This window comes from Labeo rohita, chromosome 9 (genome assembly GCF_022985175.1).
Source record: "Labeo rohita strain BAU-BD-2019 chromosome 9, IGBB_LRoh.1.0, whole genome shotgun sequence".
In the NCBI taxonomy this organism is placed as follows: domain Eukaryota; kingdom Metazoa; phylum Chordata; class Actinopteri; order Cypriniformes; family Cyprinidae; genus Labeo; species Labeo rohita.
This window is the reverse complement of record NC_066877.1, coordinates 21,613,112-21,630,182: the sequence shown is the minus strand read 5'-3', so window position 1 is coordinate 21,630,182 and position 17,071 is coordinate 21,613,112. Positions and strand designations below refer to the sequence as shown.

Genomic DNA, 17,071 nt, shown 5'->3' with positions numbered 1-17,071 from the left:
ATTAGAATGATTTTTGAAGGATCATGTGACACTGAAGACTGGAGTAACTGGAGACTGGAGTGGATGCTGAAAATGTAGTTTGATCACAGGAATAAATTACATTTGAAAATATATATTTAAATAGAAAGCAGTTATTTTAAATAGTAAAAAAATATCTCACAATATCTCACAAATAAATGCAGGCTTAGTAAGCAAAAGAGTCTTCTTTAAAAAACTTTCAAAATCTTACTGTTCAAAAACTTTTGACTGGTAGTGTACATATTGGATTTCATTTTTGGGTGAACTGGGAACTTTGGGTGCTGTTGTTACATGTGCACAGTAACTTGAACTTTACAATCTACAGCAGTTTCCTAAAACGGGGGAAGCAAATTAGTATTACAGAATTTAAATCACCAGTATTACTGGATAACAGCAATATATATGCATCCCTAGTTGATAACCTTGCCTGCTTGACTGATTAACAGGTCAAGTATTATCTCCCATTTGAGTAAATGTTTTGTAAAATAAGTGCTAATTGGATTTTGTAATTTGTGTGCTAATTTAATTTTATCTTTTATATAAGCATTGCATTTGCTGTGTTTAAACTGTACTGACTACCCTGTACAGAGTTTATCCAATGCATCATAATCCTCGGTAGATTGTAGAGACCATTGGTGCCAGTGATTTCTACAATGTACTCAGACTTACAATGCTTAGCGGAAATACGAGATATTGGTCTCCAGATATTAGTCAAAATGACTTTGCAAAACAAGTCTTATGAATTGGGATTCTCATATTACACATAGAATCCAGGAAATTGCATAATATGAGGGCACTGGTCTGTCATTAACAGCTGTGCTGTACCTTACAAATATAATACGGTGAAAGTCACAAAGCTTTCAAAGAATATTCTTTGTAAGTCAGTCTTATCAATCAAAGTGTAGGCAGCTCACCAGACAGTACATCCCTTGTTATTTACTACAGTATTATTCTACTGGGAGGGAGCTACAACAAGCAACCCACATATTCACCTACCCATGAATCTTTACTGTGAAAAACAATCCATTTAATTCTTCCAATGTTTCATTCTTAATAATGTTGATGTTGTTATGACAAGCAGAACAACTCTCCTGCTGATTTCCAAGCATTAATTTGAGAAAATTATTGAGTAGACCATGTGAAACCAGATCTTAGAGGAATTTCTTATTTTCACCAGCCAGGCAACAAAAACAAACAGTGTTCCGTCACCGGCTCCGACAAACCATATATATAAGGCGTATTAGTGTGTCACTTTACATGCCCAGAGAAAGCAGATGAATACTCGGAGGACTATGTGTCATGTAGAAATTGGCTAGGCTTTATGTTTTTTTCCAGGATGCTGACAGGTCATACACAAATAGTGAAACTGGTCTCTTATTAAAGCGTAAAACCTGAAGCTTCATTTTCAGTGCTGTGTGTGGTTTTCGAAAGCAGGTGTACAGGTTGGAAGAGCAAATTATACGTTAAGGTTTCTGTCAGACAGTCAGCAAACATGTTTTACCACTTGCTTGACTTTACAGAAAAGCTGTAATAATAGTCTGTATATCTTTAGCTTTTAATAAAACAAATAAACAGGAACCATGACTAGTATTGTAGTTTTTCTCTTAAATCCTTTAAATTTAACCCACATGTAAGCCTGGACCACAAAATCAGTGATAAGGGTCTTTTTTTTTTAAATGTATACATCATCATTAGCTTTCCATTGATGTATGTTTGTTAGGATAGGATTACTATACAACTATTTGACAATCTGGAAGGGTGCAAAGAAATCAAAATAATGAGAAAATAGCCTTTAAAATTGTCCAAATTAAGCTCTTAGCAATGCATATTACTAATCCAAAATTAAGTTTTGATATATTTACGATAGGAAATTTACAAAATATCTTCATGGAACACAATCTTTACTTAATATCCTAATGATTTTTGGTCATTGCTACAAATGAAGAGTTCAGATGCAAAACCCCCTGATACTGAGTGAATGCTCTCAACACATATTATATGTCCATCAAATACTTTTACTTCAAACTCGCTAAAATACCAGCCTCAGCCCAATCAAAAGTACCGGTACTTACATAGAAACCTATACATCGGAGCCTGATAAAAACGCACTTTTATTAAAGAAAGACGTCAGATGGATGTAGAGGCTATTGCATCTGAACTCTTCAAATATACCAGTGCTACTTAAGACTGGTTTTGTGGTGCAGGGTCACATATATTATACATTGAAATGCCATTAAGAAACATTTTCGTAAATAATATGTTTGATTAGATTAACACAAAGATTGGAACATGGACCTGGACGCAAGCCAGACTTGAACCCATCCTGTCCTTTAAGCTACAGCTCTTATGGAGATTCAAATTTGATTGCCCAATTCCCCTTCTCTCACCAATAATTTCTATCTCTATCAAATAAATGTGGCATAAACCCTCCCCAAAGAACAGAATTGATTGGTGGAAATAGTTGTGTTCAGTTGTGTTTGCTATCTACCTCATTAGAGGAGCATATGTGGGAAATCGATTTAATAGCTCAGTTGGTTCTCCACCAAACAAATGAGGGAACTCACTATCATTTTTTAAGAGATGACTGACAATAATGTTACGTCTTAAGGTGCCGCTCGAAGCATCGTCCCTCCTACCTTTTCCAGAGCATATGAGGCCGTCGGCCGTCTCGCATAGGCTCTTGCTCTGCTCGTCCGTCATGTCACAGCTGCGGGGGAACTGGCAGTGCTTCCCAAACCATCCATCATTGCAGATACAGCGGCCACACGAGCAGAAGCCGTGGCCTGGGGGAGACACACAGCACATACGTAAGCGTGCGCGCACACACACAATCACTTTCTCTTCTTACCAAAGAAAACCACCATTTGTATCTGCCAAAACAAAGCAACGGTCTGATTGATCCAAGCAAATATAATTGGTTCAAACAGACAGGGATTCGTTTACGGACTAGCTAATAGTGTTGCGGTACACGGCTCTTATCGCTTATGGACCCCGTGGGATGAACCGTCTATAGCATCTCCAATCGTGTCGGATGAGTCAGCGTTATGGCGTTCGTAATGATCTGACTGTACAAATTGCGCTCATTCAAATCCAGTGTTCCTGCTGCCATAAAATAAAATAAAATAAACAGTATTATGCATAGTTATTGATTAAACTTGACAAAGACTTAGATTAGAGAGGAGCTCATTCCGAAAACGTCATTTTTCGACACTTTCCATGCAGTCTGTGCATCGTAGTCATGATTTTTAACGATTCTTCCTGCAAGTTACATCGTTATAACAGTAGATGGGGACAAGGGACTTTAAGAATGAGTCATTCAATCATTGTTCATAACACCGAATCATTCTGAAGCGAAACGAGTGAGTCAATAATTCATTCACTAGATTTGTTCACAACTATTGATTCGTTCAGAAACACGACTGCTGTGTGTTGCTCGACGGAAATGCTTTGGCTTTATTGGGATGTTAGCCGGTGAAGAAAGAAGACATTTGGAAGTATTTTCAATATTGTATCCAAAAGTTGCTCTTTAGGCCTACTGACTTGTTGTGTGTATTTTCACAACACGTCATCAATCGGCCATATTGGCGCCACGGAACGTAAACAATGCCGCTGAACCGAACGAAACTTGCATATTTTGCTGATGAAAATGGTCAGTTATTGTCATGTTTTGGGCTGTTCTCCAGAACTGGTCTGAGAGTCACTTCATGAGCATTTCACTGTTTCATCTGAGTAAAACAAGCGTCAAATATACACACAGACATTTAAAGGTATTCACGGCAACCCGTCAAAGTAAAAGATCAGTTGAACTTTATTAACCATTCAGTATAATGTACGTGCCTACTACTATTACTACAATGACTACTACTATTAATTAATAAAAAATTCTTCACACAATATTTCTTCCATGTTTTAAATTTGAATAGTAAATCCCCTTTATTTGCCAAAAATAATATATCATTTTCATTAGAAGATCAATTTAATTAATATTATATACCTTCATTTGATAACCAGAAAAATACACAACGCAGAAATCCATAAGGCTATTGTAAAAATAAATAAAAGTTGTTTTTATGCATTAAACAATTTCCTTGGGTCCTAAACATGTAATTTTTAACTTTTGATAAATTGACAGTAAATTGTATAAGATTCATGGTTTTAATTAATTACACATGATTAATTACATTTTGATTAATAAAATTAAATTTAACCTTTAAAAAGAAGTCCAGAAAAAAGAAAAAAAAAAAGAAATTTGGTAAAAAAAAATAAATAAATAGGGCCCTATTTTTGCATGCAACTATATATTTGCTAGAGTTATAAATACATCTTCAAATGTATTATTTTATTTGTCTAACATATTTTTGTAAAGTTATAATTTTGTTATAATACTTTTATGTTTGCTGATATGTTAGCTATTTGCAGTGATTACTATTTACTATTGTTCATAGTGTGACAAGGTCTTTAACCCTCAGTTTAATGCCCCGGACCCCATCCAGGTTCAACCACCTGTGTCTAACAAAATCTTATGTGTGCATGATGTGAGCTCCCACCCAACACCACTAGCCCCTGATGTTTTGGCATCAGCCCCGGATGTTTTAAAATCCTAGAAACGTCCCTGCTATAGACTGCCAAAACCTAACAAATCTAGCATAAGTTATCTACATCCGAGTATTGCCAGTATGGCTGCGCATTCAGGTAACTGACCAAATTGTGACGCAAGTGCAAACCCTTTAACTTTATGTACTTCCCCAAATGTTTTATTACTTGAAAACCTATGTAGGTGATGACAGTAAGCCTGTATGATCTGTTGCCATATGACTGTTTTTTTATTTTACTTTTTTATTTTATTATTCTTTTTAACATACTGCATTGCTACTCCAAATAATGTTTAATTTAATGACATGCGCATTTAGACGTAACTCTGACGTCCTTTATGTAGGTTTGTTACCGCTTAAAACAGGTTGAAAAGCTGTAATGCGTGAGTATGTTTTTGGCCTTTAAGTTTATAAAAGTGCCATTTTGAATGTCCTTGTCATTTCTGGTCACTTATGTGACATTCGACGGTATTTACAAGAGCGCCACTTCGGGAGATCAGTGCATGGGCGTTATTTCACGTAGGCTGTAAGGAAACGAAATGTTCCCTGGAGCTGAACGGTGTTTTTCTCTTAATCTTTAAAGAGCAGTTGGTGACTCACTGTGAGATGCACACTGAGCTATAGAACAGCTCCTCCTCCAAACGACTCCTTTCTGGAACAGTGCTCGGTAAATAAAAAAAAACGAGGAATTCCCCTAGACCACATCTGCCTAGGCAGAAATGTGTTCTAGATATTAAAACCAAACAAAAGGATGTGCCTCAAAATCAAAACATAGACAATAAATGTCAACAGTCTCTTGAGTGCTCCGTATGTTTTCTCATGTCTGAGAAATATAAAGGACCTGCAGATATATAGCACGTATTTTATATATAAAATACAAATCACTGTTAAGTAAAAGAAAAACGGAGATTCATTTATGAGCTATGCTTGCATACTAACATTGTGTTCTTATAAAATACTCATTCAGGATGTTATGAAATACCAAAGTGATTAAATAAACAGAACAGGCACTGTAGTGGCTATTTCAAATAAATATGTACTTTTGCCCCAGGCCGGGGAGACATTTTAACGCATCCTTTTATTTCTGGATGATGTTTAATCAAAACAAACCATTCCCCATTTATATTTAACCACACAGTTTATGTTGCACCATCAATATTCGATAAAAGAAAACTATATTTTTTTGGTCATTACACAGGAGGGGAGGGGTGTGTGTGTGTGCTTGTATTCCCATTGCACCTCATAATAACTGTAAGGAAAAAAATATGTTTTTGTGTGCCTCTTTGTCTTCCTCTCTCATTCGTTTATTTTGTGGGTGTAGGTATACAGGCTCCAAGTTTGATGCACTCTCGGTAGAACTACATGCTTGACTGCTTCAATCAGCCAGCCTACGAGAGCATTTAATTGCTTTGGTGAGTGGCACCCCAGTCCTTTCAATTAAAGCGCACCTGCGATTCCCCATTATCCCGCCCGTAAATGCAATTCGAGTGTGGACATGTTCAAATGCACGGTGTTTCTCACACCTATCTTTGGAAGGATATTTTCCAAAGAACGTAGCCCAGTCTTAAACTCTCGGGCAAGTGCCTCATAAAACGATATAAATCCAATCTGAAATATTGATGATCCTGCATTTCAGTAAAACACTTTCATGTTAATACAGCTGGAATGGCTTCTCAAGGGCTAAAGATCCCATGATAGGCATATCTGAAAGCTGCCCTTTATTTGAACACCAATTCAGTCCTGCAGGACCGTGTATGCAATTAGCTGAGATGAACGTTTCATCAGCATGTGTGACGGCTGTGTCTCTCTGAGCTGAGAGCTGGAGGCACGGCGTGTTTCCACACTTCTTCTGAGTTAGCAGGCTCTCATCTGTCTGACTGTGACTCGGGCAGTCACAGCAGACGAGCCCTATACATATTTAAACATCTCCTAGGGCTGGTCCACACAAGGGCAGTGGGCCGAGCTGTGGCGGCTGGTCGCTTAGTGACACAACACAATAAGCACTGAGAAAACAGCAGCATTAAATTTGTATCCCCACCAAAGAGGGGAAATGCTGTTCTTTAGATGCTGGCCTGTACCACGGGTGAAATGCTTGTGCTCGTCTATCATCACATTTTCACAGAGGGTTCCTCGAATGGCACTGCTATAGAGTAGAGGATTACAGGTTTATATTTGTGGCAGACATATTATTTTCTGATAACTGGAAATACTTTTTTATTGATAGTGAAATCAAGAAGCTAAAACGGATTATTTTTAGCCAGTCATTTGTAACAGCATTTCATTAATTAATTATTTGCTTTCTATTCCGTCATGACACTCGCTGATTTGAAAGTCAGATATTCTTGTTGTATTAAACTAATTGATATCATTTGAATAAAAAATGACAAATACAGTATTTGATGATATATTATTATTATAATTATTATTGCTTCAAGAAAATCTAATTACATTAGTATACACATATATAAGAAAAACACCACACACACAGGTGATACAGGCAATATATAAATTGAGAAAATATATTAGGGTTGTCATGCAATTAAAGTTTTTAATGTAATCAATTACATGATATCCTGAATTATTAAATGAATTAATCACACATCAGTTTGGGCTGAGAAATGACCCCCACCCCCACACCCAAAACGATAAAGTCATTGTTGTGTTGAATGAGAAGAGCATTGAATTATGGCTGCCCCCTAGTAGTCGACTAACCAGTAGTCGATGAAAACAGGCTTGGTCGACTAAAATTTTATTAGTCACTTGGTCGCAGAAAAAAAATCTGGAGGAAGTAGTGCGCTCACTGCATGACAGATGGAAGCGCAGGTGCGGTCACTTGCTCTTAAAATACTCTGTCATTTTTGGTCATACAGATAAAAGTAATACATTTTTCGAATCTGTAAAGACTACGTTTATTTGTGTGCACGCAGAATAACTATGAAACATTGCGCTTTTATAAAATAAAACACACAGGATGCACTTTCTGCCTTCTTGGTCTCTGTGACCTTGAGCGCAAAACTTTGAAACTCTGTGTACTTGCCCTACAGACATGAAAAATCTATAGAGTAAAATGTCTACTTTAAATGAACCAATTCAAATAGAAAACAAATGTTCTCAGATTATGTAATCCAACATATGAAACAGTCAGTGTCGCTGACATTTCTTAAGATGAAAACAAAGAAAGCGCTAGTTTATCAATATATTATTAAGACTTTAAATTATTAAAGTCTCCTTGCTGTTTTTCCCTGACACTATCATGATCAATACTTCTGCTGATGCGCTGTGGCAAGCTTTTTATGCGTGCGCTTGAGTGCTTATAAGGCTATGTAGGAAATTAAAGCTCATTATTATAATTTATATGGTTTATTAATAAACGTGCGACTACTAGTTAACTAATGTTTAAAATGAACGCCTAGTAGTCAACCAGAAATATCTTTAGTAGAGGGCAGCCCTACACTGAATAGACATATTAAAAAGTAGCTTTAGAAAAAAATGAATATTGAAAATTATTTAAATGAAATGACACTCTAAATATGAAACTCAAATCCCCAGTAGGTGGGCAAGCCACTGTCTTAATGAGTGAGTCATTGAGTCCTTAAACTGATTCATTCAAATAGCTGATTCTTTCAGAAACAAAGCAAGTGACAGTCTTTATGAACAAATCACTGAATCATTGGCTCACTCAACTCAAAGGTGGATTTATTTAGTAACAAAACACCACTGTGTGTTGCTTGGAAAGGCACAACAGTTCTGCTGTGACTTTGTTTGGAACTATTTGCTTAAAAACAGACAATATTGTGTTTATAATGTAACAATATTAACTTCTTGCTTTTTGAAGTCACAAATCATATTTGAAATCATGCAGATATTCAGGGAAAAAAATGGCTTGTATTATATTGCTAAACTGTACCATATAGATATAAATCTTCATGTCCTGATGTTTAAGATATTCGTGTATATGAAGCTGATAGTGGAGGAAGTATGGAGAAGAAATTGAGAGCAATAATCTTCTTGACCTTGGAGTGAAAGTCTCGGGGACATTTTTGTCTGGACAAGCACTGGTGATACAGTCATATACATCCAAAGAAACAGACATGCTCAGGTATGACAACCCCAGCACAAGAGCTTGAAAATCATCTTTTTATTTAGTATAGCTTTCTATTCACCGGTGAAATTACTGGAATCTGTAAAGTCTGTTTCTGTGTTGACATATTCCAGGAATACCCAAGTGCCAATATTCCTGTGGTGTCTTCATCTGAAAGTACAGTACATACTGTGATATATATGATTCAAGCTGATATTCAAGGGCAAACAGTCTTAGACGCAATTAAAATGATATGACTAAAAGGGTGAGGATTTGGCCTCGGCAAAACTTTGCCAAGTCAACTGTGCTTAGATGCTTCAAACAAGAGTGCAAGCTTTTCAGAGAAGTAGGATCAGCTTCAAAATAATAATTAATCATTTGGCAGGCTTGTAGAAGAGGTATTTTCTCCAAGGAGGATTTTATTCAAATGAGAAAGTAATTAACAGTACAGATATAAAGCAAAACAAATATTCTAAAATATGAAATCAAGTAATGTATCCTTTAAAATTATTTGCAAAAATAATAATGTCCAAGGGGTAGACAGTGTCTTTTTTGCCTTCCTTCAGCTTATCGCTTTCTCATAGAGGTCCTAAAGAGTGCAAAATATGTAAGAGTCATGTAAGAGGAGGCAGTGCCTCCACAGTATTATGATTGGCTGATTACACTGTCAGTGTTCGCCTGTGATGTATGCAACAACGGTTTTGCAAAATGGTCCTAAATGGGTAAAACTGATGGAAGTTTGAGGATGGTTAACACTCACCCTCACATATAAATTCAAATGTACACTCATGACAGTTTTTGACAAATGCTTATCTCTGTTAAAGTGCCAAAAGTGCACAATAAATAAAGTTACTGTCTCACAAAATAAAGAATCAACTCTGAACAGACTGAACAAGTTGTTAGTAATTCGAACCCCACTTCTGTGATGGATACACATCACAGGGTGACACATATGCATAATGCTCACCTATATTTTACAGTACATTAGCTGGGCATGAACAGCTTAACCCGCCCTCAGGGTTGCCAGGTTTTCATAACAAAACCCGCCCAATTGCTACTCAGAACTAGCCCAAAACTGGCCCAATTGTGTTTTGATAGGTTTCCTTGGTAATAATCACGATACAGAGGGTAAAATACACTACTGGGATCGCTTCAACCCGCGGACATGAAAAATGACAGCAACAGTGTTAAAGTAGCCCAATTCTGTGGCAAAACCACGGACTTGGCAACACTGCCCACCCTTAAAAACGTAATTTTACTGGCAGCTGCTTCTCTAATCACTGGGAGTTTTAACACAGAATTAAAAAAATGCTTGCTCTTGAAAAATAATAGTTGATTATATTTTCTCTCAAGCACACAAAATACAGAACCGTCACAATGGGGATATCATTTCTGACATGCGCTCCATGTGGTAGACGGATCACAACAGACTGGACCATCTGACCAATCAGAGCAGAGTAGGCTTACAGAAAGGAGGGGTTTAGAGAGACTTAATCTTTGAACTGCTTCTAACAAATTGTTTGACAATCGCTGGAAATTAGGTGATATCAAAAGCATATTTTGAGAAAACAAATGCGTTGACTGACCTTGCATGCATTGTAGGAAGCTGCCAAAACAATATTTATATATTAAGAATGGCTTAATAGGGGCATGCTGCCTATATGAAAACAATTTGTATGATTTGAGAGTGGCCATGAACTAAGGCGGGTTCATGGGCGCTCGGATCCTCAGGTGCTGATCCTCTAGTAATTACTTGCTCTTGGCAAATCTGTATATATTACATGATTAGTTCCCTAGTGTTTATAATCAATATCTCTAAAGTCGTATTGTATAAGTGTATTTCACATTCAAAATAATAATACATAATATGTCAGTGTTCTCGGACGACTGAATGATGTGTTGTACAGTCAGCTGGAGTCTCTGTGGGTTAATATTTACATCCACAAGCTTGTACATGATCATTATAGAAAAATACAAAGAAACGAGAGTTTTCCTCGAGGCCCCCTTTGTAGTGTAAAAATAAACCGTTTAGATATACCAAAAATATTTTAATAAAAAACAAAGATCAGCTAGAAGCAAAAAAGAAAGCTAGCTGCTCTGCTATTTCAAGAGTATGTTATAAGCAAATAATGTACAAAAATATTTTATATATAACTTTATATCCAGATTTACCTTTGATAGTAAAGGAAATATATATTTGATCGGAAATTATATATATATATATATATACAGAATAAATGTTTTCAGTGTTGGTAAAAAAAATAAATTCTTAAGCATCAAATCTGTGTATTGGAATGATTTCTGAAAAAATCAGGGACACTGAAGACGGCTGAAAATTCAGCTTTGCTATCACATGAATAAATTAAATGTTAAAATATACTAAAAGAGAAACGTAATTTAAAATGTAACACTATTTCATGACATTATTGCATTTTTACTAAGTAAATCCATGTTGATGAGCATTACATTACTGTGGTCATTGTGTTTTTCCCAGGCTTCTCATAGACCAACAGCATCTAGATATGGTCAGACAATGTCACCATTAATGCTTATCTTGTCCTGCTGTGTGTGTTTGTGTGTATTACCTCCACAGATATCTTTGTTCAGGTCCTCACACTGCCTGTCGTCACACTCACAGTTCTTGCCATGAACGCGTTTATCTCCGGGTGGGTGGCATGTGCACTGGCCGCACAAACACTGCCCTGAAACACACAAATACTCTATGACTGGCAAAAAAAACCAAACATGACAGTGAAACCCAAAGCAATCTAATATGTGTCTATTTTTGCCGTTTTATTGTCAAGATCTTGTATGAAGGTAGTTAAAATCGACGTTTCACCTTGAATTTGGCTTATCAAGGTCAACCGGAAAGCTCATTGTACTGAAAAGCACTGAGTGCCTCGGTCTATGCTTATCATAGAGCACATTAGTCTGCTAAAGTGGCACTGTCGTTGTTTGACATTGACAGCCGCTACAACTCCAGCTCCGTGCAGGCGAGGAGAACAACAAAGCAACGCCCTGTCTGACAACCCCTCAGCCTGCCAAGCAGATAAAAGCTGCGTGCTGCCGTTGCCACAGTAACTGGTGATGTCATAACACTTTTCCTATATCGATTAGGCGTGAGTGACGTCATGTAGCCCTTCCCTTAGGTTTGCATGGCTGCCCCACATTTAACGGCTAAGCCTGCAAGAGAGACATGCTTAAAACAGGTGAAGAAAACATTTTATGACAAACCACCTGTCTTATTCCTTTCATTTTCACACCTCTAATAGCCTTATCCATCACGATACCGAATTATCCCTAACTGTCAGCGACAAGTGGAGTTAAAATGTACAAGTTATCATACTGACAAACTAAACTACTGAGCATACATTGATTCTGCACATTATTCAATGCCTTTATACAGACAGTACTAAACACATGATGCACTAGACAGCCAAAGTGTATCTTTTCCATATGCTTTCACAGTGGGTAGTTGCATTATATGTGTATAAACGGAGAAAGCGGCGCTGGCAGCTTCAGTGTGATTAATGGCTCCCTCGCTGATCATGTACTGCGCTTTGGTCCGAATCGAAACAATTAATTCCTTCACAATATTTGAGAGACAGCCATCCGGCAAGTTCAATTCTCTAGGGAGCCGTGCTTGCGCAGGTGCCAAGACAAAAGCCCCGTTCCTCTAAATTGTTAAACATCATAATGGCTCAGCATCATCAATTTCCAATAATATGACCCCTAATTCATCTCTAAGAGTTACAGTATTATAAATTTATGATCATGCTGTTTAAAGCCTGAGATAGGCTTTTAGAATAAACGCTGTAGAGGGAGCCGCGCCAGCTGTTCTGTGTTAGACCCGGGATTTCTATAACAATATTGTCACTGTTAAGGAGTTTTCCTGAGACACTGGCTGTGTTATGATTCACAGATTTATACTACATAATAAAATTACATGCACTGGTGTTCATTTTGGAACACCTGGCAATTGCGTGTTGACAATTGGAGAATATAACCCACAAAATATGCATACATACGTTCTTAAAATAAATTTTTTTTTTTCCTACTTACTTTTTTAATAATCTCAAGAAGCCTTTTCTCTATGGAAGCCCATTTCTGCCACAGAATAAAAAATAAAAATAAAAAGATAATTACGACTTTTTAATCTCACAATTGCGTGATACATGACTGTTTTACTATGACCTATTGAAGATAACTGTTATTAAGGTATGTTTTTTTTCTTTGTGTGTTTGAAAATGTGCAATTCTGACATTTTTTTTTCTTAGAATTAAGTAATGATGTCAGAATTGTGAGATATAAACAGGTAATTCTGACTTTTTTCTCAGAATTGCATGATATAAACTCGTAATTGCGAGTTACAAAATCAGAATTGCAGTTTATATTTTACAATCGTGACTTTTTTCTCAGAATTTTGAGTTTATATCTTGCAAATCTGACTTAAGAACACACAATTGCAAGTTATTAAGTGATAATTGTAAAATACATTCACAATTCTGAGTTTTTTTCCCCCCTCAGAACTGGCCTTTATAATTTACAACTCAGAGTTTATATCTCACAATTCTGAGAAAAAAGTCAAAATTGCGAGATACTGTACAAACATGCAGTTCTGAGATTTTATATCTCGCAATTCTGACTTTATTGTTTTTTTGCGATTGCAAGTTTATATCCTGCAGTTCTCTTTATTTCTTGCTATTTTGACTTTGTCTCACAATTCGGACTTTATTTCTCGCAGTTGCAAGATTAATTCCCACAATTCTGACTTTGTCTCGCAATTCTAACTTTATTTCTTGCAATTACAAGTTTAGATCTTGCAATTCTTATTTTATAACCTGCAGTTGTGAGGTTCACACATTTCTGGCTTTATTTCTCACAATTTCGTGTTTATATCCCCCTATTCTGACTTCATATCTCACACTTTATTTCTTGCAATTGCAAGTTGATATCCCACAATTCTGACTTTATTTCTTGCAATTCTGCCTTTATTTCTCCCAATTGCAAGTTTATATCCTGCAATTTTGACTTTATATCTTGCAGTTCTTACTTTATAACCCACAGTTGTGAGTTTATATCATGCAATTGTGAGAAAAAAGCCAGAATTTCAAGTTTGTATCTCACAATTGCAAAAAAAAAAAAAGTCAGAATTGTGAGAGGAAAAAGTCGCAATTACCTTTTTAAAAACATTTTATTCAGTGGCGGAAATAGGCTTCCATATTTTCCACAGTCACACTTTATTTTATGATCTAATTCTTGCTATTAACAATCCATTATTATGACTTTTCCCTCAATAAACTACTTATTTGTAATAAACTACTTAATTAGTAGTTAGTAAGGTAGTTGTTAAGTTTAGGTATTGGGTAGGATTAGGGATGTAGAATATGGTCATGCAGAATGTGTGCTTTATAAATAATAATAAATAGCCAATATGTTATGAATAGGCATGCTAATAAGTAACTAGTAAAGAATTGTTCCCTATACTAAAGTGTTACCTTTTCCACTATAAAGAACACTAAAGAAAAAATTCCATGGATGTTTAAGGTTCTCCGTTAAAATACAGAGAGTTTACTTACGAAATCCACCTTCAGAATGTCTATTTTCAAAGTAGGACACCAGTTCTAATCTCTTACACTTTTTTTTAATGACAAATGCGAATTGGGGCACAGCCATTTTGAAGTTATTCTTTGGCAGGTCTGGAATGACTGCTGATGATGAATGCCAAGACTGTATCATTCTTGTGCCACAAACTTGACAAGGACAATCAGGCTTGTAAAGACACCAGTGTTTAGCTGCACAGCCCACTGCCAGCTCTGACATTAAATGACAAGCGTGCCGGAGCCGTGCTGAGTGTATCCTGATGTGTCCTGTGAAGCATGAACCTGCCAAATACAGAGGTTCATGCAAATGAGACTTCTGGGGTGCTAAAGGGGGTGAGGAGGTTTCTCACTGTCTGCCTTTTAAAGTGCAATTAAGAAATGTCAAGAGCCGCAAAGAACCAGAGGTGGACCATTTCACAGTAGGGTTTTAGATGCAAATGCTTGTAGGTTTGGATATATGAATAGAAAATTACAGACCTTAACTGAATAAAATCTGCAGAATCTGCAAAACGTTAGTTATTTTAGCAAAATAAGAGGCATCATACAAAATTCATGTTATTTTTTATTTAGTACTGACCTGAATTAGATATTTCACATAAATGATGTTTCCATATAGTCCACAAGAGAACATAATAGTTGAATTTATAAAAATGACCCCATTCAAAAGATTACATACACTTGATTCTTAATACTGTGCTGTTACCTGAATGATCCACATTGTTGTTGATCCTGAACAGTTAAACTGCCCACTGTTCTTCAGAAAAATCCTTCAGGTCCTACAAATTCTTTGTTTTGTTTTTTTCAGCATTTCCAACAATGACTATGATTTTGAGACCCATCTTTTCACACTGAGGACAACAAAGACTCAACAGAGGGAATGCAACAATTACAGAAGGTTCAAATGTTCACTGAAGCTTCACAAGGAATCACAATGCATTAAGAGCCCTGGGGGTGAAAACGTTTTGAATTTGAAGATTAGGATCTAAATGTAACTTGTTTTGTCTTCTGGGAAACATGCAAGTATCTTCTGTAGCTTCTGAGGGGCAGTACTAAATGAAATGAATATGATATTTAGGCAAAATAATAAAAATTTACACATCTTCAAATTTTCACCCCCCCGGCTCTTAATGCATCGTATTTCCTTCTGGAGCATCAGTGAACGTTTGGACCTTCTTGCATGAGTCCCTCAGTTGTCCTCAGTGTGAGAAGATACATCTCAAAATTCTACAGTTATTGTTGGAAAGGGTTCAAATACACACACACACACACACAAAAACAAAACAAAACAACACAAAAAAAAAACAAACAAATAATTTGTGGGACCTGAAGGATTTTTCTGAAGAGCAGCGGGCAGTTAAACTGCTCAGGACAAACAAGGGACTCATGAACAACTATCACTAAACAAAAAATACACAGTTTTTTTTTTATAAATTCAACTATTATTTTCTTTTGTGGACTACATGTAAACATCTTTCATGTGAAATATCTTATTCAGGTCAGTAATAAAAAAATAATATGCATTTTGTAGAATCCCTCTTATTTTGGTAAAAATAACATTTTAGACATTCTGCAAGGTGTATGTAAACTTTTGACCTTAACTGTGTAACAGATTCTTCTTTGGCTTCATTTGGAACTATTTTGTTGACAAAATATATTTAAAAAGTACATGATCTAAATTGTAGTGACTTCAAACAGCTTTACACATTTTAAGCGGCATTAATATTTTATTTGTTCCTAATGCACCACTTCCCATCATTTGCTGGTACTGAATATAGAGCAATCTGGGGAGAAGTACTAGCTTTACCACTTTTTCTTTTGAGATATTTTGCTTCTGTCAGACAATCTTGAAACATAGCATTTGGAAGCCTTTCAATCAGCACAGGAAATGAAAGGTCAGGGAGGACAGAATGAGTTGTGTTAAGATGTGGCATTTGAAGGCATTGCGAGTCCACTTTTCAGGTGCTTTTCACTAGCAGCTATAGGGACCATAACAATGATGGTGCATGTTTATGTTTATAAATCACTAATATATTGGATATTTGTTTTGTAAATGTCATATTGGTACATTTGTATATAATTAAATATATTTATTCTTTTACTTAAACTTTCACCCCACAATTGAACAGCATATACATATGCATAGGGCTGGGCGATAAATCGATGATGGTAATTATCGCGCGATATGAATTTTCTCGATAACCAGAGTTCGATAAATGTTCAATATAATGTTTATGCGGAAAAGGCGGAACAAAAGAACGCTAGTCAAAGCGCGCCACTCGGGCCGTTTATCCGCTCCGATCATAGTTCAAACGGCAGCATGGCGCCAACTTGATAGAGCACATGTGTTCATTTGCTGACGCTGAGTTTTAGTCACTAAACAGCGCCAGTGTGATACGCTTGAATTCAGTGAAGAACACAAATAACTCGTTTTAAAGCCAGATAAAACAGCGCTGACAAACAGAAGAAACACTGTGCGCAATGATACAGTCAAAACGCCTTTAATCTACAAATCCCCATCATTTACCATATAATTACTGTAGTGGTATTAACTGCACAGTGATCAGAAATGTGGGTATATTTGTGTTGAATTTTATTAAAGTATTAATGTAGAGGTATTAAATGTATTGAAGGAGTAATGGAATATAATTACAATATTTTTCGTGATTAAGCTATAGCATTTATGCATTATTTAGACTACTGTTTTTAATACAAATACCTAGGAACCATATTACATTTTTACCATGCTATTGAGGTATCATATGTTAATGGTTTTAACT

At 36.2% G+C, this 17,071-nt stretch overlaps 1 protein-coding gene across 1 annotated transcript in view; it reads right to left on the bottom strand.

The window, feature by feature from the left end:
* The window catches only part of itgbl1 (integrin, beta-like 1), a 55,389-nt gene that overhangs the window by 5,146 nt on the left and 33,172 nt on the right, over window positions 1–17,071 (bottom strand). Inside the window, exons 8-9 of the mRNA XM_051118988.1 lie at window positions 11,277–11,393; window positions 2,655–2,801 (exon numbers count right to left, since the gene is read on the bottom strand). Coding sequence (XP_050974945.1) covers window positions 2,655–2,801; window positions 11,277–11,393 — 264 coding nt within the window. The remainder of the gene's footprint in view (window positions 1–2,654; window positions 2,802–11,276; window positions 11,394–17,071) is intronic.